General features: G+C 45.3%; 1 protein-coding gene across 1 annotated transcript in view; it reads right to left on the reverse strand.

Annotated features, from left to right (window-relative positions):
* Positions 1-5,058: 5,058 nt before the first annotated feature.
* Positions 5,059-25,496, reverse strand: part of SLC25A26 (solute carrier family 25 (S-adenosylmethionine carrier), member 26) — an 85,349-nt gene continuing 64,911 nt past the window's right edge. Inside the window, exons 6-9 of the mRNA XM_009085188.1 lie at positions 19,590-19,659; positions 11,386-11,450; positions 9,860-9,933; positions 5,059-5,515 (exon numbers count right to left, since the gene is read on the reverse strand). Coding sequence (XP_009083436.1) covers positions 5,419-5,515; positions 9,860-9,933; positions 11,386-11,450; positions 19,590-19,659 — 306 coding nt within the window. The 3' untranslated portion in view covers positions 5,059-5,418. The remainder of the gene's footprint in view (positions 5,516-9,859; positions 9,934-11,385; positions 11,451-19,589; positions 19,660-25,496) is intronic.

Consider the following 25,496-nt stretch of genomic DNA (forward strand, 5'->3'; position numbering starts at 1 on the left):
GAGGGAGGTGGTTCTGTCCCTCTGGTTTGCTCTTGTGAGACCCCACCTGGAATATTGCTTACAGTTCTGGTGTCCTCAGCATAAGGAGGACATGGAATTGTTGGAGCAAGTCCAGAGGAGGCCACAGAGTTGATGAGGGGAGTAGAGCACCTTCCCTGTGGCTGAGGGGGTTGGGGCTGTTCAGCCTGGAGAAGAGAAGGTTGTGTGGAGACCTCATAGAAACTTTTCAATATCTGAAGGGCCTACAAGGGAGCCAGAGAGGGACTTTGTGTTCGTAGCTGCAGTGACAGGACAAGCAGTAATGGGCTCAGCTGAAAGAGAGGAAATCTAGGTTAGTTCTATGGAAGAAATTCTTCCCTGTGAGGGTGCTGAGGCACTGGCACAGGTTGCCCAGAGAAGTTGTGGCTGTTTTGTCTCTGGGAGTGTTCCAGGCCAGGCTGGATGGGGCTTGGAGCCACCTGGGCTAGTGGGAGGTGTCACTGCAACTCTCTGATCTTTAAAGTCCCTCCCAGCCCAAACTGTCTGTGATTCCAACTATCAATTTGGGTTACTTAGCACAAATTTCCTTCCCCTTTGAAATTTATTGCACTTAACACATTCAAGCAGAGATCTTCAGCTGTTCCAAATGAAGTTTATAAGGGAAAAAAAAAACCAGTGAGAAATTACATAGCAACCTGATATTTTCCTGTTGGTGGAAGAACTTAAAATTCCATTATTTTTCAAAACTGCATTGAAATGAGTATTTAACTGTGACTGTGTGAGTGGACCACACAAGAGGCACTAAATAACTCAGCAACAGTGCAGAGCCCCAAAACAACCAGAGGAAAAGGCTGTGGTGACTAGGGAACAGTCATTACCAACACAAATAAGTTGAGCAGTGAACCAGGGGTGGTCTCATGCAGTGTACCTCTCCAGAATGTCATTGCAGGAGGTGTAAGTGCCACATGTGCTGTCACAGCACTGATCCCCACAGCACTCACTCCAGGCCTTTTGCCTGCCAAACACATCCAGATTTACCTGTCTGAGGTGTGTACAACAATCCAGTCTTGTCCTGCTTGGAAGGAATAACCTGTGCCAGTATAATGCATTTTCACACCCAAAAAATACATCTGTTCTGGAGGGGTTTGAAACCATAGAGCTGTTTTGACAACAGAGCTAAATCTCACTCCTAAGGGGACAGCTGTACTGGTAATTCATCTGATACCTTTTTTCCCCTGCAGCACAGGATTAGCTTTCTTGTGGAACACCATTGGCCCCACCTGCAGCCAGACTGTGTAGGAAAACACCCACCTCAAGTGAGTTGTGCTGCCTTAGGTAGCAATTCTGGGCTCGTCAGAGTACACTCATTTAGAATGGAAACTGTGTATTTGTGGTGGAACAGACTCTTTTCACGTGGTCTTTTAAGTTCATCCATTGATTTGGGATAAAGGAAAACCCTCCTCAGTCACACAGATCTGTCTCAGTTCACTATGATGCTTTCATTTCTAGAAGGGCAACTTTCCCTTGGTGTTGGTACCTGTGGATGGAGGACTCCCTGTCCTTTGTGATTGAGTTCTGCTAACATGAGGTTGCTAATTCTGGTGATGACTACTTTGGGGGAAGGTTTACTGGAGGGTTGTTACTCTTTTCTTTAGGAGCAACTCCAGTGCCAGTTCCACTGTGGGAATCCACCTTTGCTAGGCCTGTGGCTCAAAACAAGCATCAGAGAGAAGAGCAGAAACACTTAATTTTCAGTTCAGCTCCATCACTTAGGCACTGGCCAAGTGCTCCCACACCTCTGTGGTTTCAGGGAGTGGTTATGTGCTCTCCTGCAGCAGGATCCAAGGTGTCCCTTGGTTTTGGTCCTGCCCAGCCTTACCTTGAGGAGCCACTGGCTCCTCTCACCTCTGTGCCCAACAGCTGCTGGGGAGTGTCAGTGCAGAGCAGCAGCTGCCCCAGCCTGGATGAAACGAGGCATAACTCAGCAGGTACCTGTCTGTCCCAGTCCCTGACTCCTGACACATTTGCACTTTGAGACAGGTGATGAATTATGTTGAGTGCCAAGTTTATTCAAAGCAAAGGAAATGGATGTTAGAAAATTGTAAAGCAAGTGGCCTTTTCCCTTTGCTGAAGGGAAAAAGCTCCAGAACCAACTCGTGGAACTAAGGACACAGGGAAGATGGGAAAGATTCAATGGACTCATTTTGCTGGAGGAAATGTCATCACCATTGCAGACACAAAACATATTTGCCACGTTAACATTTGAATCTGATGTTTCTGGATAAAGTTAACTGCCTAATGTTATGACTTCCACTAAATATGTGAATTTGCTGCTTCTAAGAGGCAATGTGAAAGAGGAAGTATTACTTTTGTGTACAAATTTATTTATTTATTAGAAAATTTGGTACAATGTTGTACATTGAAAAACATGTAAGATATTGAAGTGTCTAACAAATGGCATTGAAGTGTCTTTAATAAAGGTTCATTTATAATGTTACAGCTGATTTGGTGAGAGTGAGCTTTTGGGAGTTTCAGTTGAAAACTAAATAAAATTCTAATCCATTGCTATACCCTTTCCTGTCTTTCTCTGATGGAAATGCAGATGGACTGTCAGAGTACTCACTGTTCAAACTGGGCCAGGAGCTGCTGTGGAACAGCATGAGGCTGTGGGGATGGGGTGGGATTTGGGGCCTGGACTGAAAGAGACAATAAAGAACTCATAAGAAAGTCTCTAACATATATCCATCTTGCCTTGGTATCTGGCAAGTGCCCTCACCTTGGCACTGAAAACAGAACTGAGGGGGGGTGTGAGTAAAAACATGGCCAGGTTCACACCAGACCCAGCTGCAGTTTGTGAACACCTCTGGTGTTCCCAGCCCCACCCTGGATGGAAATTCCAGAGGCAGCTTTGGAGATAAGCCTGAATTCCTGCTTTAACTAAAAAAATCTCAACTCAGTTTCTGTATATTTCAAAAAAAAAAAAAAAATATTTCCTCCTCCCATTCTAACTGTGGGTACAGAGCAGGTTGTCTGAGACTACTCAAAGTCCCTTAGCACATGTAGGAGTTAAAGTCTTTTAACATGGAAAAGAAAGAGCCTTTAAGAGGCTGATGCTTGGCCTGAGATTCAAGTTGTTATTCCACTTTATCCCAGTAATGGCTAAAACTAATTTTTTAAGCTTTGATCAACTTGAAATAAAACAGTGCTAAAAACTCAAGGCAAAGAGTCACAAGGAAAAAACACATTATTAGGTCTTTTTTTTTTCCCCCTCTCCATAGTCCCAAAACTTAAAAACATCCTTTTCATTGGGATTAGGCAAACTAGAACATGCAGAACAGCCCTGACCACCCACTGGGACTCTCACTTGCCTGGTGCTGTTCCTGGGTACCTTCCTTTGGCCTTCCCATGCAGGTCTGGGGTGCACAGGGAAATGGGAAGCACTTGGTCTCTTCCTTTCATTAGGTTGCCTAAACCAACTTGGCTACTTGTTTGGGTTTTGTTGATTTTTTGGTTCTTTTTAAATAAAACCCAAAGCAGTGATGACAAAACCTGATTATGCAATATTAAACAAAACCAGCAAAAAAAAAATTGCACCATTTGGCCCCAACCACTTACACAAGATGATTATTTACAGCTCAAGTAATCAAATGCACCAACTGCAGTGCTAACCCCTCATCGTGTTTAAAGAGCTGTAACAGAAAATATAAGTTGGATTTTAAGACACAGTAATAAATCTAACCCCCCCCCAGCCCCTAAAATTGGCTGTTTATATATAGAACTTAATGAAAGGGACAATCTCAGAGTGGCAGGAAGCACAGCTACACCGAGCCATGCTCACGGGCAGCACTAACCACCAGCCAATATATGCGACTTGGCTGAAATTCCACAGTTTAATTGAAGATTATTTTTAAGAATTATGTCCTTTGTTCTGTATGTTTTACTTGTCTGCCAATTATTTCCCAAGTTTTGGCCTCTAAAAAGTCTCATTGCTATGTCATGGGATGACAATGTAATACAACATCCACTCTTGGCCAGCCTGGCCCGTTTGTGTCACACATCCCTGGGCATGCACTGACCTGGTGTGGCATTGGTCTCCTCCCTCCCTACACTTGTACCTTGTCCTCATGAGTGGAACAGCCTCACATCATCCCTGGTACACCAGTGTTGAGATGGCTGGGAAGGACATGGTGCCTTCAGGACAAGGTGCTGCTGTGGCAGCACAAGTTGTGCTCTGCCACCCCCTCAAACCTGACCACAGACCCTCGAGTGCCAGTGCATGGGCACCTTGTTCACTTGCACAGCTCACCCAGTGCAGCCCCACAGGTGCCAGCACCCCTTGCCCAGGAGCCTCCCACCATCACACCTAAGCCCAGGGCAAAAGTGTGAGCCACCACGGCCTGACCCATCCTCCCATCTGAGGAGGGACCTTTGGGTCCTGCCAAACACAGCTGCACAGCTCCAAGCACCACCAGCCAAGCTACTGGTGTCAATCTGAGCCCCCAGCCCAGACTCATGATCATTTTGAGCAATTTCAAAAGGGAAATTTTCACCATGCTCATCCCTGCACTGCTCTGGCTGCTGCAGCTCCTGTTTCCTACATGAGAGCAGCAGCAGGTTGGCTCTACCTGCCAGCAGCCCCTGAGAGCCCTCAGGAGCCATACATACATCAGCAGGAGATTGTTCTCTCTACCTTGCCTTCTCAGCCTTCCTCCTGGGCTTCAGCATTTCCAACCTCCTGCTCCTTCAGCTGCTGAGGGATGAAGACCAAAAAGAAGGCAGAGCTTCATGTCTTTGCACAAGCACAGCTGTAAAATAATACAAGCCTGGGCTTTTACTGGAGAAATGTGAGTCTGATTAATAAAACTGCACTGGCTCCCACACAGGAATGCTTGCTGAGCACCTGTAGGTATAAACAGGAATATAAACTTCCACAAATACAGCTCGAATCAGAAACAAATGGATTATTGTCTCTTACAAAGAGCTCTCCCAACCCGGAATACTTTCGGTGCTGTTGGAGGGCAGCAGCCTGTAACTCTATCAGCCCTTCCCTCCCCATGTTACGAGGCAGGTGCCACTGAATGATGAAAACTTGCTTTATTTCAGCCTCCTTGCTCAGCCCCTGAGCTGGAGGTTTCCAAAACACCTTCCCCCTGCAGGAGTTCTAATAACGCCTTTCGCAGCCACCGTAATTAGCTGTTTACCCCCCCCAAACATTACTTTTTTGGCACAACTCTCACAATGACCTCACTCGCTTTCCATGCAGGAAAATTTCATGTTTGGGAAATTGGATTATTAGAGGATTTACTTTTCTTTAGCAGTGAGAGTGGCTCTCAGCCTGTGGGACAGCTGCTGCAGCACAGCCAGGGGGAGGAAGGCGAGATGACAACTCCTCCAACTCGGCAGTTTCTCCAGCATCTCGACAGGACTGGCTGGGCTGGCTCAGAGCAGCAGCTGGCGAGTCTTCTCATATGTCCCCAGGAAGATGAAGCCTCCCAGACTGATGCCTGCCATCCGTGGGACAACACCTGCAAACAGGCTGAAGGCACAGGAAAGGGTTTCAGAGGATGAGTGGGGAGCGGATGCACGCACTGCCTGAAGGGGCCAAGAAAAAAAGTCTTGCTGGTTTCTTAAATCCCATCCCACTGCTCGCTGGAGGAACCTGTCTGGATTTCCCTGACAGCACTCCCAAGTGTTTGTTAACCCCTCTCCACACTCCTCAGGCACACAAGGGCAGGAGATTTTGGGCCATGCTGAGGAAAGAGGAGCTCAGACACATCCCCACAAAGGGCTGCAGACGGATGGGAAGCATCCCATCCTCCTCCTTCCAGCCTGGACAGAGGGACCCCTCTCACTGCCAGGGGCTCCCCAGCTGCAGAGACATCCTGGCTCACTCCCAGGGACACACAACAGGTGCCAGTCAGGAGGGAGCAAGATACTCAATTCAGCTGCTGCAATCTTTAGGTACCTGATGCTAATAGTTCTTGGAAATGAACAGGAAACTCATGCAAAACCAATTGCTTGACACATCTAAGCTCATAGTTGGTTTAACAACTTCAGCATAGGCCAGTGTATCGTCTCAGAGCATTACAGGCTTCCTTCATGGCAAGCAAGGATTAAACATTAGGCTCAATCCATTTGGCATCCCCCCTGCCTCCCCCTGGATCAAGAACTCTGCGCATCACACTCTGGCTGAGCTCTGCAGGGACACAGTCCTTGTTTTTTTCCAAATGCTGCAAGGTCCCTGCTGGGAGCATACCCACAGTGGAGCAGGGTTCAATTCCTGGTGAGACCAAGCTGCACAGGAAATATCCCCCTGGGCTGCTCAGGAGCTCCCTGTCCATGCCCAGTTACTCGTGCTGCACAGGGAAACCTCTGGCTGCAGTAACTCTGGCTGTAATGAGCTTTGCGAAGGAGCCTGGAGCACACAGGCAGATGGAAACATTTTATGGCTTTACTAGACAGCAATTGGGTCTATTACCATAATGACAGCTTTAAAAGAGAGTAATTTGTACAAGGCATGTATGGACAGAGCGCTGATAGGGCAGATCCTGGGGAGCACACACCATCCCTCTCCTGCAGAATTAGGGAGCCTCATTACAGGAGCAGTAGCAGACATTCCCTCCCAGAACAGCCCACTCGAGACACTGCTATTACACAAACAGGGGCTGATAACTCAGTTACCCAGGAGCTGCAGCCCTGGCAACACTGCTACTAACCATCACTTCCAAGAATCCTGGCCCTGCTTCCCCCAGTTTCCTTGTGGTTCCCTTCGGTGAGAGGGCAGAGCTGAAGGGCTGCAGGGAGGTCCCAAATCCAGAGCTGAGCCCTGTGGCAGGTCTGACCCAAACTGCCTCCATCAGCAGAGGAGACAAATTGGGTTTGTTTCTGTTGGCCCCATCAGAAGCTGCTCTGGTGGGCACTGCTGTTTAGTTGTATTTGCTCTCTGCCTGCACAGATTTCACCTGGCTCCCTGCCACTCCTCACTCCTAACAGGACCCCTGCAGTTACCCTGCGGATCACAGAACCATTTAGGTTGGAAAAAACCTGTAAGATCATCAAGGCCAACAACTAACCCAGCACTGCCAAGTCCACCTCTAAACCATGTCCCTAAGCACCACATCTACACATTGTTTGTACACCTCCAGGGACAGTGATTCCACTGCTTTCCTAGGAAAGTGGATAAGGTGCTTCAGGGCCTGGACACAGCATAGAGGGCTCAGTGCTGAAAAAGGCTCTGTGTGCTTGGCCACAAAACTCATGTATTACTCTGCACCAACAAGGAGACCATGCTGAGACAAACCACTGCTCTTCTCTGGCTACAGCTGTGCACCAAGCTCACTCTGCAGGCAGTTTGTTGTACAGCAGAGCCAGTGAGATCTGGCTGTGGAGAGCAGTGTGGTTCACACCTGCCAAGCTGAGTCCACTCCAAAGCTCATCTGAGGAACAAGACACCTGGAGCAAACCACCAGCTCCATCCCCAGCGACACACAGGCTGGGGCAAACCATCCCACCACATTTAGCACTCCAATAACCCTCACCAGTGAGTTGTGAAGCTTCAGCCACAGCTTTCCAACACCACCACCTCCTCGTGTGAAAAGCATTTGGACAAGATGTGAACTCCCTTTCATGTGAATGGTTCATCTACACCGCTGGCAAGAGCGAAAAGGCACAGAGATCTGCTCACCCCATCCCCATCCTCCCTCCTGCTGCAGGCCTGGCTCTCCCCGGACAGAAAGGGATGTGAAATTTCTTGGCATGAAGCAGAGGGATTTACTAGGTGCAGACCAGGAAGCTGAGCCCTGTGCTCTGGTTTTAATAAGGTGGCAATAAGCAATGCGTCTTTTCTGCCCTCAGAATTCCTCCTCTTCAAGTACGAGATTTATTAGAGGAGCCATAAATCATGTCATGTTGCAACTGGCCAAAAAAGCCCGACATTTTTATTGTTTTTGATTAATAGATTTATAATTGGCAGCAGGCATGGCAGCCTCTGCGTTTATTTTTCCCAAGACTTTCTTCCTTTTCCTCGCAGCTGACGCAGCTTGGCCTCCTTTACACGTTACTTTTTCTCCAGATCACTTATTGTTTTGATTTCGACCGAATAGTGTTCCCTTTGGTTCTAGTCCACGGGTACTATCTTTAGGCAGAGTTGAATTTGGGGTTGTTTAGAAAAGGGCACTGCTGAAACACACTGAAAAGAACACAAACACTCATTTCTGCTGTTGGCTGGGGAAAGGAGGAGGTTACCCCAGCTAAATCCATGGCTCTTCACACCCTCCAGAGCTCAACTGCCACCAGCAGCAGACGTGGCCTCACTTCTCCCAGTCCCTTTCAAAACATGTCCTAGAGTCCACCAAGCCACGTAGGACCCAAAACTTATCCACTGCCACATCACCTCAAAGAGCAAACCTGAGACAACCCATCTCTGAGCACTGCCTGAGGGCACAGCAGGATGTCTTCCTGGAATCGGTGTTCAGGAACTTCCTGCAATTTGTTTTGAATTATTTCCCACATGTGTAGAAAGAGCATTGAACATTTACTAGTTGGGCAAGCAGAGATCAGATGTTCAGAGAGAACTGTCCCCTGCAAAGCTGAGATGTGCACACAGCGTCCAGCAATGGTTGCAACGGTGCAAAGGTTAAACAGTATCAGCCACAGGGAGTGGGTTAAAAACCTGTGAGAAATTACAGGGAAAACCCCAAGTAGAGCTTCCAGAAATCCCTGCATTTCTCTTCCAGGCCAAGGGCAGGTGGGACACAAGCCCTACCAAAGGAAGCACAGGCTGAACATCATGGACTGGAGAAGTTAAGACATCTATCCATTATGAGTGGCCAACAACTGGCATAGTCACGTACTCAAAAAGGACAAGGTGGCAAAATGAAGCAGGTGTCAGTAAAAATCAATAACAATTTATAAGCTTGTCACACCTCAAAATGTTCTACAAACACTAGCAGAGGACTTTGTGTTCCCCACACCACTCCAAGGTCAAGAGAACAATTTTCTGTCTTAGGACTGGGCAAAATGAGGAAGTTGAGATTGGATTGATACCACCCTAGAATGTTCACAGCTGGTCAAGAAAGCTCTGGAACATTTCTACACTCTGGTCACAGCAGGAAAGCCACCAGAGAGCTGCTCTTTGGCTGCTCAGACCTTTTGCACTCAGGCCTGTCTCAGAAAACTTGCAATAGCTGCCACACCACAGAATCCATGGGGACATGTGCTCAAACCCAGAGCTGATGGGAGGCCCAAAGGACAAGTCAGGGAGCACATGGCTTCCTTCCTCTGCTTCAGCTTGACCCCTCTGCTGGCATGAATTTGGCATTGGCTGCTACCATGGGCTTCACAGTAAGAATGGCAAATATAAGAGAACAGAGGAGACACTGCTGGTGACTTCAAATCTGTCAGGAATTGCCAGGAGGAGGAGAAGACTGTCCATAAGGGACAGGTGACTCCTATGTTGGCCTTCCCTGACATCTCAGGTGGGGTGATTCACACACCTCAAGATGAACTTGTAATCCTTGCTGCCACAAGAGGTGTGTGTGCCTGAACTTAAATGGATACAAATCACAAACACATTCACAAAGTTCATCACAGGTTAGAAACACAAAGCCACCATCACCTCCAACACGTGGAGCTGGGTGTAGAGACTGCACCATGGATGGTCATGTCCCATTTCTGTCCTCTTCCCTGGACATTGCCCCCAGCTAGTGCTAAGGTGAGGACACTAGACCTGTCTGAGGGACTTGCTCTTAGCTACCTGACTGCTGCTCCCTGTCAGGGTGTGTAGCTATCAAAAGTCTTTTCTGCATGACAGTACATCCCCCATCCTCTCCCAGCCCCCAACACACAGAGATACAACACCTGAGGTACAGCATGTGCTTACCCCGACAGGCCTTGTGTCCTCCAGATGTCACCAAGGGCAGCCAGAACATTCCCTCTGGCATTGCTGGAACCAGCCTGAAGCAGAGAGAGAGAGAGAGAGATTGGAAACTGTTGGCAGAGGTTTAGTTATTTACTCAGCTCCTGTCTCCGGTTAGTGCTACATGACAGGAATTACAGATGTCCTAATGACCTCCTTATCCCAGGAAAAGGCAAAAGCTCTTTGTTTCCAGGAATGAGGCAAAGGGCAGACAGGGAAACAGAGGCACAGAAGAATAAAATGAGGTCACAGAGCTGGTTAGTTCAGAACTGGGTATCCAGTCCTTTCTGAACTATACTCAGCTCTACATCCAACAGCTGACACTGGAGTAAGACATTAATAAGAACACACTCACAAAGCACCAACAAGTTACTTTGCTGCTCACTGCAAGAGAACAGCATCCTTGAGATTCAGAACAACAAACAAAAAACCCTGAGCATGTGAAAACTGCCTGGAGTGCAAACCAGAGGCCAAACAGCAGGACTAGAGACAATTGGATTACATGTGTGATCTAGTTAGTGTGAGATGACTAATATAAAGAAGCTGTTTGAATGGTCTCAGAACACCTCAAAGCATCCTCATTCCCTTACCAGTGTTTACCTGGTTGCTCAGGACAGCAGCAGAGATAAATGAAACCCAGATTTTACAGTCACCCAACACCACCCAAGACAAAGCAGCTGCAGCAGATACCACCCAGCAATGACAGAAACACAACATAGTACCATGGTGAGCAGAGATGTGTGTGACTTGGTCATCAACAAGTGCCTGTCATCAACAAGAAACACCCCAACCTGAGAGATGTGAGCAACAGGGTGAAAACCACTCATAGAAACTCCAGGATGTCCAGCATTTGCCAACACAACAGCTCTTTTCAGGGCAAGGAAAGGCTTTAGGCATATCCACCTGCTGAGAGCTTTCAGCTATGTGGCTCTGGGTCAGTGAGATGATGATGGGAACACCAGATCCAATAGCATTTTATATACTTACTGAACTTACTGATCTTACAAGCAGTGTTCCTTCTGCCCTGGCTGGCAAATGTAGGCCATCACAATCTCCATGGCTTAAAATTTTAGGAGAGAAAACCCAGTGCCAAGCCTTCCTCAGAAAGACACACACATACACTGCCCTGGCCCAACAATTATCAAAATCACAGAGGAATAAATCCCTGATGGGCAGTTTCACTTTGGGTGTCTGACTGATTTTCTCCTAAAGACACTGCATGAGAATCTGGAAGTCTAGCACAAGGCTAAACCTGTTTCAGACAACTCCTTTGGGAAAGGACCAGAGGAGCAATTCAAGGAAAAGAACACAACAATTTCATTAGTTGTGCATGCAGTGCCTGTTCACATCTAATCCTGCCTTCAAGGACAAGAGCAGGAAGAAATCAAGAAATGATTATTAATAGGTGCTGGATTTCACTCTGTAATGACCACACAGCAACCCTGGAGCTACCCAGGCCCTTCAGCTGTGTCTGCCTCCTTCCCTCTTACCTTGGCCAACATAATTCTCGTCTTCGCTACGTCGAGGGGTGTGGTGACTGCAGCTGCAAACCCACCTGAGAAAGTTAAAATACCAAACACAAGTGAGACATTGTTGGCTGAATACGAATGCCACACTGACTATGTAATTCCCAGGGCTGTGGTCAACACTGCTCAGCTCCTAATGCCTACAGCATGTTTCCTCACCTCAGAGCCCTGGTAGGTTTGTGGAAGGTCTGTCTGTACACAGAGTGTTTTGTTAGTGTGTGTTGACTTAAGAAAACAGCTCTATACTAGCTAACTGTAAATCCAAACATCCCCAGTGAGATTACTGTCCTTTTGTTTTGGACTCTACGTATATGAACATAGGAAAGTTGTAAGGATACTGGATTCCACCTCCAACACCTACAGCAAGTTTGAAAGGAAGAACCTGCTTACTGAGATGGGAAAATAACCTAGTCACACTGTGTTCTGCCTTGAGAATGAAAGGCTGACCATTCAAATGCTGCAGAGATAAAAAGAGAGGGAAGATGCATCTGAAGCACTCATGCCTCAGGGATAAAGCTTCAGATACAGCCAGACTGGATCCAGACTGTTAGACCTGGGACTCTGTCTCAAGGGAAAAAGACAAACCAGCTCATCTCCAGCAAATGAAATCAGCTCCAACAATACAAAGCTGCCCAAGGCTCTTAGAAAACTGTCACAAGTTTGCTGCCACAAGTGCCATCTCCCTCTCAGGGGCATTTTTATTCTCTCTAATCACTCCCAAACTTCACCCTTGGAGCTCATTACTTTCACTTGCCGCAGCCAACTCAGCTGTGACTTTCCTCCCGAAAGCCAGAAATCATCAGCTTATCCCTCTGCATGTCTCACCCACAAACGTGTGTGTCTGGCTCCAAACTTCAACCCTGTGGCTACAGCTTGGCCTCTTGCACTATCTAGGGACCAGCTTCGCTGCTTTTTCTCCCAGGATTTTATTCCCTTTGCCTTATTTCCCCATCCTAAAATTAACTCTAATCTCTCCCTCCTCTGTTTACAATATTTCAAGCAAGTAATTCATGCTGAGGAAGAGCCAAAGTGAAGGAAACATCTAAAATGCAGGAGCAGCAGTAAGTGAAGAACGAAAGGGGAAGAAAAGAAAGGCAGACTTGCTCTGAAATCTTTCTTCTTCCCCGTTTTGGTTTTTTTTTCCCCCCCTCTGGAGCTTGTATAAATCCTGTATCTGCTACAGCAGGGAACAAAGTGACTCCAAAGACTGAAGCCTACACAGTACCCAGGGAATAAGCTAAAAATAATCTATTTTCTGTTCCAAGTTTTACAGAATGTCAAAAAATTGATCTCTCTTTTCTTGGGATGGGAAAGGGGAAAAAAGCATTTCTTCTAAAAGCTATAAAGTAACAAATAAATCCATCCTCCCTGCTGGCTCGTGTTTTTACCTGCATCTCTCTCTCTCAACCACCTTAGCTTTAACTTATTAAACTCCTGCTTTATGACAAGAGAGGCTGGGCCAGCTGGCACCCTGCTTCACTTCTCACAGTTAATTAAGGAATAGCCAGTTCAGGAGATGCAGTAAGGCACATGTGCAGTGCCCTGGATCTCAAACAAGAACTGCAGGCAAGCTGAGTTAGTGAACAGCCCAAAATTCCTAGTTTAGGAGCAGCTCCTGCTCCCATAAGGTTGTCCCACCTGGTTCACTCTGCAGGAAGCTTTCTAGCACTGCTACCTCACTAAGAAGCAGGAAAATGGGTTGTACTCAAGAAGTCAAAGCAGACACTATAAGCAAGTTAAACTAAATTCCAGTCCATTCTTGGACCTTCTTTAAGGTCAGAAATCTTTTTATTGTGAGCCAGTTTTTGAGTAAGTGACCCAAAGGCTTTGAGGGACGGGTCTGGATAGAAACTTTGGTTTCTATCTCATGTCAGTGATGTATTTTTAGAAGGGTAAAAATAATCTCCATGGAAAAGAGTGGCTTTACAAGCCTGGATGTAGATGCCCTTCCTTAGCCCACAGACCAAGACACAAACAGTGAACCACGTGGCTGTCAGGCCTGTATAAAGCAACAAACCTCAAAGCATCACCCAGTTCGAGCACTGATGGTAACACTTTAGTCAGACTAACTTATGGCTCTTATCAGATCCCAATATTTTTTTTAATGCATTTGTTCTGTAACAGCTCTTTATTGGCAGCAGCTTCAATCTTGGCTGACAGAGTGATTAGAACAAACACAATTTATCCTGACACGATGTTCCCAAATTCTTATCTGAAAAGTTTAATCAAGGCTGATTGGTTTTCATTTTTCCCCAGCTAACATCTGGATCTTTCCTACTCTTTTGTTATTAACATTTCAATGTTTCTTTTTCCATCACTGAGAAGTATTTGGTACAGATTTACCAATCAATTCAGAATGACAACAGCAACATTAAAATGCTTCATAAGCACAACAAGCAGCAGGACAGCGGCTAAATTAAAAGCAAGTTTGTATATGCTTGACAAAAACACAAGATTAAAGTTGGGAACTGCTTTTTATTGAAGGCAGTGAGCCTGACAAAATGAATTTGCTCCAGCCTTAGCCCTAAATGCTCAAGGTAGTTTTAGAATGACCTCTTCAATGATAGTGCACAGGTACCCAAGAACAGACTGCTGTACTACTGAGGTACTGCTCCTTCCCACCTATGCTAGATGGGGGAAGGAGCTTAAAACATCAATGTTTCCAAGCATCAGATTGATAGAACAGACACAAACTAGTACAGCCAGAGCCTACTCATCCAAAATAGGAGAGCTGTGTGCTCCACTCATACACAGTAAGGTCCAACAGTCTTTAAATCACTCCTTTAGTCTATTCCTGTTGTCACTGAATTCTCCATGAGCTGCCACATAAGGCTCGAGTCTGCTCAACTAGTCAGAAAACAGGAAAAGCAAAAATATCCAAGCATCAGGTGGGCAAGAAAGGCCCAGACATGTCCAGCCTCACACTCCTAATCATTCTGGCTTCTCTGCAGAGCTGACAGAGAAAAAGGCACCTTGGCAGGCAGTGTGTGTCCAGACTCACTCACCAACTCACTCCTGAACAGACTCCTTTCTCCCTTGCCCTAGACAGGGCACTTGGGCTCAGCAAGTAGGCATAAAGATGGATTTTCATATGGGAGAAGGCTCTTGGCTCATTAATACTTCTAGCAGAGTGACAAATTCCTCTATTGGGAAAATAAACCTTCACACAGCAGTGGAAAATTCATCACCTGTCTCCCAAGAAGTTACAATGGCCACTGTATATCCACACATCAGCTGAGCAGCAAAATGTTCCTGAGCTCAGGTGTTAAACAGAAAATCCCTCTGCTACTCACACTTTCTCAGTGACCAGTTCTTGATGGAAGTGCTAGTGATAGATATGTGCAGAGAATGATTTACCTTTACTTGGCAATATGAATAAAAACTCTTGAAGACTTAAGATATTCCCCCTAGGTTCCTGCTGGCATTTCCTTCACTTCTGAGCTGTCATACACAAATAAAAGTATCAGAACAGAGTGAAATACTTCACCTGAGAACAATACATAACCCTAGGTTCTTGCAGTAAGGTGACTGCCTGTAGAAATTGCTGCTGCTGCTACAGGAAAAAGCTGCATGGGTTCTTTGGCACAATCTTCAAATAAGGTCCTATGAATGAGGGAGGAAGACAAGTTCTTCAGCCTCTGTATCTTTTTTTTTCTGTACCATTTAAACTACTCCTCACCCTTTCTCAAGGATCCAGGGGCCATCACAGCAGTTCCTCCTGACTCTGTGTTCCTGTCATCTGGCCAGGCTCTCTCTTCTGCCACACCAGCCCAGTTTGGCAGGTCAGGCTCATTTCAAAGAGTAGGAACTTGTGCTTGGCTAATGCCCTTGTTGGAATTAGCCCACCTTAGGAAAAGAAAAACATCCAGGTCGAGCTGTACTATTGCCTTTCTCCATGATTATTTTCTGTACTGACACCTGAAGGTTACCCAGGACAGATTCAGGATCAAATCCCAAATCCGGGTTGAAAAACTGAGTGGCACAAATCCAACACTAAACCTCACAGCATCCTCTTACACTGACTGGTTTCCAAGTTCACAAACAGTCTTTTTCAGAACTCCTCAATCAATAAGTTCTTATTTGAACTTTCGTTTTATTGATATTACGTTAAAGTTTTTTAAGAGGAAGTTTATTCTGGTCCTTTTATCAGTGTGGGAACAACACCTGCCAATGGTAGAGCAAAGTGACCTAAGAACTTCTCTGGATTTCAGCAGAAATACCACAAGGCAAAGCACTTCTCCTCCAGAGATTTAACCAATTCAGGGTTAGGAGCATGGTCCAAGCAGACTCTGCAGGGAAATCTTGAGAACTACTCAAAAATTTATTCAGAGCTATAGAGTTAAAGAGGCTTTTAGACACAGTGTGTAATCTTGTCAGAGCTGATTAGATCAAAACAAAAGTGATGGGAAGTCCTCCCTGTTAATGTGCAAAAAGCTCTCCTTAGTGCATTATTATTCACTAGACTTGCACCTCCATTCTCGGTGACTTTGTCACCACAGAGCATTAATTATTAATGTTAAGCCACACTTTTTTTTATGGTAGGGAGAAAGAAAACATCTTAACAGAGGCAATTTCCAATCGCATTAAACGGACATTTAGGTTCCTTGACAAGCTGGAGATCACCTCACTGCTGCAGGGCAGTGCTTTGCTTTCCTGACAGCTAATGCCCAATGGCAAGACTTCCTTGCCACTGCCAACTTCCACAGAGGACAGAGAAGAGCAACGAGGCTGGTGAAGGGACTCGAGCACAAGTGCCATGAGGAGAGGCTGAGGGAGCTGGGGGTGTTCAGCCTGGAGAAGAGGAGGCTCAGGGGAGACCTTATCACCCTCTACAACTCCCTGACAGGAGGTTGGAGTCAGGTGGGGGTTGGTCTCTTCTCCCAGGCAACCAGCAGCAGGACAAGAGGGCACAGACTCAAGCTCTGCCAGGGGAGGGTTAGGTGGGATATTAGGAAGAGATTTTTTAGGGAGAGAGTGATCAGACATTGGAATGTGCTGCCCAGGGAGGTGGTGGATTCACCATCCCTGGAGGTTTTCAAGCTGAGACTGGATGTGGCACTTAGTGCCATGGTCTAGTAACCACAGTAGAGTTGGACTTGATGATCTTGGATGCCTTTTCCAACCTGGTTGATTCTATGATTCTATCTACCCTTGGGTTCTTCCCCACCAGTTGCTCAGACATCACCTTCTCCCACTCCCTGACTGCTCCAAACATCTCTTCTAGTTAAGACACTAAAGATGATGATAAAGTTCGACAAGGCCTCGAGAGATTAAATTATTAACAGATGAGACAGAAAGGATTCCAAGTCTCTGATATTTATGCTTGTGCCTATTATGTGTCTATAAAAAGCTGATGGATCACATACACACATCTTACACATGTGCACTCACACAAGGCAGCATCAGGCCTCTCCCAGCCCTTTGGCTGAAACTGCTGCCACTTCACAGGCACTGGGGATGGAATCCAATAGATTGTTGCTCTTGGTTCTGTCTTTGCCAAATAATAATTTAGCTAGGAACTAACCACTGCACACAGACACGTGTGTGTGTGTGCCATAAAGGGAAGCTAAACAGGACTTCTCTTTCAGTTTGTTTCAGCTGCCCCTCAGGACCTCTAACATATTTTTAGAAAGTATTGAATTCAAGCAAAGAACACAGCAGAAAAGTGTGTTTGTGTGATTTCACCATCTCACTACCATGGTGGCATTTGACAGCATCTCTGCATGCAAAGGTTGTGTTTCTGGAGAATATTCTCCTTTTAAGGTTTATAACATGAAGATTTTAAACCACTTGGATGCACATATTAATCTTATTTTACTCACAGGGTCCTGGTGAGGTTTTGATATTTGTGTTTTGGCGTGGAAAGAACAGGATAAAGAGTTTGGTCTGGTTTTCCTTCCCTTGTTTGAATCTATATGTAGGTAGTTAATAATTTTTAGCTATGGAATCCACTCCTCAGAAAGCAGGAAATTGTTTTTCCACTGCCTCTCCTCAGCAAGAAGGCTGAATATTTTCAGTGAAACAGAATGGATGCACTACCAGATTAGATAGATGCTGGGTCTGTTACATGTCTTCAGAGGGAGGCAATGGGGGCAGAGGGAAAGGTTCTGATCCAAAAAGAGCTGAACCTTGTGAGTTTCGAAGCAGGTCCTCAGAGGACACTTGAAAAAGGAAGTTTTCAATACTGCTGGTGAAAAGGAAAGGAGTGGGAAACAAAGCACAGAGAAGGAAAACCAAGCTGGAGGACTTGAAGCTAGAAAGATAACTCAGAGAATAATTACCATCACCAATTACAACATGAACTACAAAATAGGACTTGAGCTCTGCAAAGATCTGTGCTTGGGGAATAGAGACTATGAAGGCAGCTAAGCTGAATTGTCTCATCGACCATCACCTACCACACCTCCATGGACCTGGAAGTCTCTGCTGCTGCAGGACTTGGTTTCTCCTTCACCACAAAGTGTTAGATCTCCCCAGTGTCTGCCAAAGGGCAGTGAGCACGTGTCTACCCACAACTGCCCCCTGCAAGTTCCTCCTACAGCATATCTGCTAGAAAATGAGCAAACACTGCTTAACATCCATTACACAGTAGCAAGTCCAAGCACAACTGGTCAGGATCAAGACACACAGAGAAGGAAGTGAAGGCACTGGGGTAGATTCCCAACTGAGGCAGCAAATTGGACTTCAGGAAATTACTCCACCAGGCCTTGGGTAAATCAGATAACCTTTCCAGCTCTCTGAACATGCCTGAACACAGTTTTTATGTATCAATCTGACTGCAGAGAAATCAACAGAGGTAAATTAACGATCCCCATCACACCTGCAGACACACAGATTGCATTTTAAAGTGTTTTTAGTCTGATAGCTTGATTTGTTTCAAACCAAAAATGAACGATCTGCTCTGACCCCTCTGATTTCATTTGCACTGATTGATGAAGTCAATGCAAAATCCAACAGCAGGATTTGCAGCAGAATAAAACTCCCTTCCCATCGCATAAACACAGAAAATACAGCTGGACAAGACTACAAGAGGTCATGTAAAATATTCCCTCTGCCCCAAAATGGAATCATTTCTACCTAAACCATTCCCTCCCTGCCCTCAGCCCTGCAGTGACAGTGCCCATCGACACCAAGCCCCAATCTCTGCTGCAATTCTGCTGCTACTAATACTTCCTTTCCCCTAAAAGAACTTATTTTTTAACATGACATATGATGAAACGGCTCTGAGTTTGTGAGCTATCAAAGAACAAGCTTAGCCTCTGATCATCTCTATTTCAAGAAATGTTATAGTTTCTCTTTAAACGGGATTTATTTTTTCCACATATTCTGTTACTGGTTTGGAATCTCAAAATGTATTTTAGCTCCTTGGGGAAAAGCTTTGGCTATCCATCTCTTAACTACTAATCTGTTTTTTCTATTAAAACAGCTGAGTCTCTCCTCCCTCAAACTTGTCAGCTATACTGATGAGTCATTAATTGATTTTTTTTTCTTTTCTTTTTTTCTGGGAAACAACTACAGTAGGCTAAAATCAAGCAAGAAGCCTACTGAAGGCTAATTAACTTCTGGCTCGTTTGGTAATAAATAGTGCAGTATTGTATTCTGCCACTCTTTATTCTTGTTCTAGTGTCTGGAGATTGCCCAGATGTTTCGACCTCTGGGTTTTTTCGCTGCAGAAGGCTTTTGCCTCCGGGCTGAGCAGTGCTGCCTCTGCTCTCCTGCCTCCAGTTAATCTACATGGCTGTCAGAGCTGTCACATGAATGGTGAATCATTGCCTCTCGCTGCAATCACTTCAGCCCCTGGGGAAGTGCTCGGAGCAGACAGCTGCACAAACCCCCACCCAGGCAAAGTTTCTCCTGGATGAGGATTTTACAAATCAACTTTGAAATAATGGCAAAGCCTGACTGACAGGGCCCTGGTATTTAAATAACAGAAATTTGTCAAAAACAAATTGGTTGTCTTTCAAACAGACACCCTGGCTGAGGCTTTTTTTTTTCTCCCTTCTTCTCTTTCCTTTGCTGACTTTCCTATTCCCAAACAACAACTGGATCCATTTTCTTCTAAACAAACTTGAATTACAAAGGAATGTTGTTCTGCTATACTTAATAGATTTGCACATTTTTCCCTTTCTTCTTTAGTCTTTCCCAGTATAACATATAATCCTTTGCACCTGCAAAAGCTCCACAGACTGCTGACTGCCAAGAATCCACCACGTGACCCTGCTTCCATGACCAGAGATCCTGTGTTTAAAGAGAAAGGAAAATAAAAAGTTATTAAATGTTTGAATCTATCTGATCCCCATGTGAGTTAACTCCGAGGATGGGAACTTAAGTGAAAAGCTATTTTTGTGGCATTTTTCAGTGATGTAATAAGTGATTTTTCCCAAGGAACTTGTGTACTTGAACAAGCAGATGGGGAGTGAGAAAGATGTCTGGAACTGAGGGCTCGAAGCAAATTGCTTTCAGGGAATTCATATGTATGTATTTAAGCCTGTGGCCATGCAACTTTGCAAATATTTTGTGAATTTATTTTCTTTTTGGCAGATAAAACAGTGCAAAGCAAACACTGAGTGGGGGAGCAGCATGCAAGAACCAGTATCAGCTCAGCCCAAGTGCTCCCATTTCAAATGAACAATCCCCAGCACAGTGAGGCAGAAGTTCTGTTTGCTCCCTACATTTCTTAAACCAATCCTTCCCCTCACACTCCCAAAAACCCCCATCATTAAGAAATTACTCTTATCACTCCCATTATATCCCAAAACAGGTGTGTCTGTTTTCCACTTGGCGTCACTAGGGACCACACACCCTCCTCTCCACAGCTCCCACACACCATGATCCCATCCATGAACTCACAGCAGCATTTAAACAGGCATTTTTGAAAGCACCACCAAGCACTGTGCCTTCCAAAAACACCTCTCAAGAGTCACATCATGAGGCCTGATGAGCCTGAGCAGTGTCAGCAGCAAAGGACAGGGCCTTGGGTGGGTTTTACTACAGCAGCTATGGCCATTGTGTTCTCCTCCACTCTGCTTCATCCTCCCTTTCCATCTCCTGAAATGCTTAATGCTGGAAGTTCTCTGGAGGAGAAGGTTCTGGTTTATGATGTGAGGATCAATGCTGAGCAAAAAGGGACAGGGTCCATGGCCCTTCTGAAGCCTACCGCAGAAAAATCAGGAGTTTTATTTTATAGCTGTGGAATTCTCATTCTTTTTAAAGTCATATTACTACTATAGCATAAAATTTTCTTCAAAGCATTTGGATAGCTGTGCTAGGGTGAGATATTGCTCTGGGGCTCCTGGTCTGCAGTACAGCCACTTTCCACTGGAGCACAAGAACTCTTCCCTCCTTTGCTGACTCTTCATTAACACACTGTCCTCGTGACTCGCTCCTTCCCACTTGGCTGGTGGTTATATTTCAGTTGAATGTTTTAAAAATCAAACTGTTCAAGCAACAATGCCCAGCCACAGTGTTGTTTGGTACCCTGCCACAGCTAAATAGCTGCAGCTCTCACCACTGAAGGGATCTCAGCCCTTTTAATGCTAGCCATTCCTTTCCTGGTGTTTTCAGTATGGGCTGCTATTCTGCTGTCACCCACAGCAGAAACTGATTTTCATCTCATAAATAAATAAATAGGGATTCATGATTCTTCAAAACCATAATATGCTTTTCTGGAATAACTCAGAGTCTTTGGACACACAGTTCTCTTGCAACTCAGTCCTGCTGGATGAAGGACACACAGTCCCTAGACAAAGTGTCTGGCTGTTGGCAAAGCACAAATCCCACTTTTTCAAAACACTTCAGGTGCTTAAGAAACCTCAAATTGAAAGTCAGGGATTAGAAACTCAACTGCTGGAGACACTCGATAAAAACAGAATTAATGTATTTTTTCATTAAATGTTCCCAAAACGTCTGCGAATCTAGAGCTAAACCCGAGAACTCGGAACAGTTACTTCTGCCATGCAAAAAAAAAAGCACTGTGAAAAAGCTGCTGGAGGACTAAGAGGAAAACCAGCCCATTAATACAGACATTCATGGCTTTGCCAGAAGCCCAGTCTATCCTCAGTCATGATGGGGTTTTATGTTAATGTCATTGTCCAAAGAAGAAGGAAAAGGTCATTTTTATTCCTTGGCATGTAGCTCTGAAATCTGGTTTCTGATAGAGCCTGGCTTCCCAGGGCAGCTCTGCACACAGAGCCTTTGCCAAGCACGGCAAACGGTGATGAATTCCCATCCATTATGCCTGCAAATTGACAACAGGTATTTGCAACAGTCATGCAACACGGAAAATTGTTTAAAAGGGTGGAGCCAGGAACGGTTCAATTAAATTAGGCAAAAGGAGAATTGAGGCTGGTGAACAGGAAGAAAATTCCCCAACAGTGAGGTCTACTGAACCGCAGAACCAGCCTCCCCTGGGAGGAGAGGAAAGCCCTCTCCTTTGAGTCATTTAAAAATAGACTGGAGAAGGCACTCAAGACTGTACAGTAGGGAATAATCCTGCACTGGCAAGGGCAGGATGAGATGACTTCATGCATTTCTTTCCATCTCCGATTTCGGTGATTCACCCAGAGCTCCAAACCTGAACATGCAGACGAGCGAGAGAGAAGCAGGGCACGAGGACATCATCCCAGAGGAAGCCAAGAGGAGCAAGTGTCACAGGGCCAAGAGGACCAGCAGGACTCTGGTCCAAATTCTTTCTAACCACACGATGCTATGGGCCAACATGACGTGCTGAAGGTTACACATGGACCAACTAATTGACAGGGCCTTGTGGTAAGTCAGGCTTGTAAGTTCTTTGCCTTTGTGCTGCACTGAGCAAGTTTTAATACTATTAAGACAGGGCAAAGTGCAAAAGCTATTAGAGGTTTGTAGATCACTGTAAAACCAGGGCCTTGTTCCTGGAAAAACATACAGGATCCATAGACATATGTCCCCAAACACTGACTTAGAACAGAATTGCTGGTTATTTGCAGTGATACAGTGCCTAGATCACATTCTGCCATTCTAGATGCTGCACAAATTCAGCAAAGTCTTCTACTCAGGGGGATAACAGTGAGAGCTGAAGTCAGGCAGAAGATGGGTGTGGGGCTCAGCATCCATGGGTCATGCTCAGTGGCTCCAAACAGGGCAGAAGGGCCTGTGCAATGCCTGCAGAAGCTCTGCAACAACACTGCTCTCTCTACACATGCTCTTGCACTATGAAACACAGCCCATGAGCTATGAGCAGCTGCACACAGTTGGCTCAGCCTCCTTTCCCCACCACCATCACCAGAAGGCTCCTACCTGCTCACACCGTGCTCCTCCTGCAGAAGGCTGCAGGGGATAACCTGACTTTTCCAGAGCAATATCCATTCCCACTAGCATTCACAGCCCAGGAAAGCGAAGGACAAGGAGCACATTACATGAAAGCAGGCCGCCATGCCAAGCCTGTGTCATGTGTATTCTATTAAGCTGAAGGCTGAATAGAAGACTTTGTTTTCCACTTCAAAGGACCCCATCCCAATCTCTCGCTCTTCCCTTATGAATAACAAATTGGAAATAAATCTTCTGGCTGAAGTGCATGGAAACTCGTACAGTTGGGGCCCTCTGCAGCTTCCCAGCTCAATCACATGCTAATTTTTTTTGTAAACACTCTTATGTGATATATATGTAAATCTCCCCGTGCATTGCTGCTCCATGTAAAGCAATACAGCGGGTGTGGCCTCAGGGGATGGGACACAGCAGGAACCCTCAATGCAGATTTCCAATTATTCACAGGGATAATGTTCACAGAGAAGGGTCAAGTTTTATATGTGGGCAGAGCCTTACTTTTCTTCCTAATGATCCCATTTCTTACTGTTCCCTAGGCCAGTGTCCTCTAATTCTCACCTCAATTGTGATTTAGCTTTTTCGATACCGAGAACACAAGGACATCCTATTTTGCTGGGCAGAGGGAGGATTGGAAAAGTCACTCTTAGACCATATCAAAGGTCTTTTAATCTAATAACAATCAAAAGAAGTAAATATTACCACTGCTTTTAAATACAGAAGTATATGGTGCCCACAAATGTGGACTCCTCACGTGCTGTGGACACTTGGCCTCCAGATGGTCAATGATCTTTGACAAGTGCACACAGCTCCTTAACCTGTGTGTCCTGTCACCTTTGCCATACATTTGTAGGAAAAGTTCAGGGTAGAAATTAGCTGCCAGCTTTGTTCTCCCAATACAGCCAGGGCTTGGTGTCTATTCAGGACATCTAAGCTATGGTGATCCAAGGAAAGTGCAACATTTGTACCTCTCTCTACCCAACACCCCAAATGCTGCAGAAAGCATCACAGAGCATGAGACAACTCTGCCTTGGCCTTGCTGTTCTTCAGGCACTAAGAGGCAAGCAGACCTCACAGCATACACTAAACCTGCAGCTGAGTAAATATTACAATTCACTCCAATGATAAGCATCTCTAGTAGTTCTACATATCCCTCTGTTCGAGACAATGTTCAACTTCATGATAACAGAGGGGAGAAAAATCTGTACAAATGACACACATGGATCTTTGTGCACGTGCAGTCCTGCAGACTGAGGAAAGAAAAGCAATTTTCATGTTTGCTTTTGCTGCTAGGAATTTTACTGGCAGCATGGCATTCTGCATGGCTGACCCTCACAGACGCATGGCACATTAGCTACAGGGCAAGCAAAGAATTTGTAAGCTGATTGCATTTTCTATACATAAAGTTAAACATGGAGCAAAGAGCCAAATGTGCTCCCCAGTGAATTTTTATGTGCATATGTGCAGCATATGTGCAAGTACATGTGTATATTATCTTGCAGGAAACATGCAAGCCCAAACATGGGAAAAATTCAATGATCTAAGTTCACTGTTGACATAAATGTTGAGACACCATTTGCACTAATAGAGTTGTGCTCACTTATGCCAGTACTGAATTTGGTCCTAGAACTAAACCCACCCAAATCCTAGATAAATTGAAAGAGAACAAAAGTTGGCCTATATGCAAGAGCATATTTTTCATGTTAAAAGCATTTCATTCCCTTTTTCTGCCCATATAATACTGCATTGATGTCTGTGACCCATTTGGATGTAAATCAAAATGGATGTGCTAAAAGCCTGGTTAAAGAAAATGTCTTCAAAACAGTGTTCCCATGGCAAGGCAGAACAGCTACACTCAGTTTCCATGGCACAAAGGGCCATGTATGTGTCTGGGGAGGAAAACGCACTTCTGAAAAATCACTTCAAACTTAGGATAGTTTTCCTTGACCATCTGCACTGCTACTATATGCTAGTAAATCTGTTCTTCGGGCAGGCTTGTGTGAATAAATTACGTGGAAGAATGACATGAGGTTTTTAAGGTTCTTCAGCAAGAAGTGTCCAAATCAAATCGTGAGCCCTTCACATTGATTACTTCAATATTCTACCAAACACCCCCAGATGTCATTGGCAAGCTCAGCAACTTCTAGAGAACCACTTGTGGCCTAGCCATGACCAAGAGCATCACAATCTGGCTCTGTATCTATGCACTGCACAAGTCTGTTTTCCTTGGGCTGTTTTAAATGCTGCATTGATGATCCAAGCCCATCTGACTCTCCCAAACGTGCCTGCAGAGCTGCGAGCAAGGCTTGCATTTGTTTCCTTCTCTTTGGTGCAGATGGTGTGCAGCATTCCTTCGACTGTGCCTCAAGACTGTGTGAATGACACTTATTGTGGCACTAATCAAGTGAGGGCTGTTTGCTGAACAGCTGTTGGGGACATTGTTCTTTTGTGAGAAAAATGCAGCCGTTATGCTCATGGCATGCACACACCCTGTGGAAATCTCTTTTCCTGATACAGCACCTAAGCAAATGGCAGACACGTTAGCCTTATTTAACCATTAGGACTTAATCCCTAAATCAGCCTGAGATCATTACTCAAAGAGGGAGAGAGGTATGGCAGAGCACTTACTACACTGCCTGCAAGGAAATGGGTTTAAAGCTGGGCCTGGGTTTCATTTACTCTTGACTTATATGCAGCTGAGCACAGAGAAAAGAAATACTAAACTGCTTCTCCAGGAAAAAAAGGAAAACTCTCACCTACCTACAGAGCAGGGA

Source organism: Acanthisitta chloris, unplaced genomic scaffold, assembly GCF_000695815.1.
Source record: "Acanthisitta chloris isolate BGI_N310 unplaced genomic scaffold, ASM69581v1 scaffold5402, whole genome shotgun sequence".
Classification (NCBI taxonomy): Eukaryota; Metazoa; Chordata; class Aves; order Passeriformes; family Acanthisittidae; genus Acanthisitta; species Acanthisitta chloris.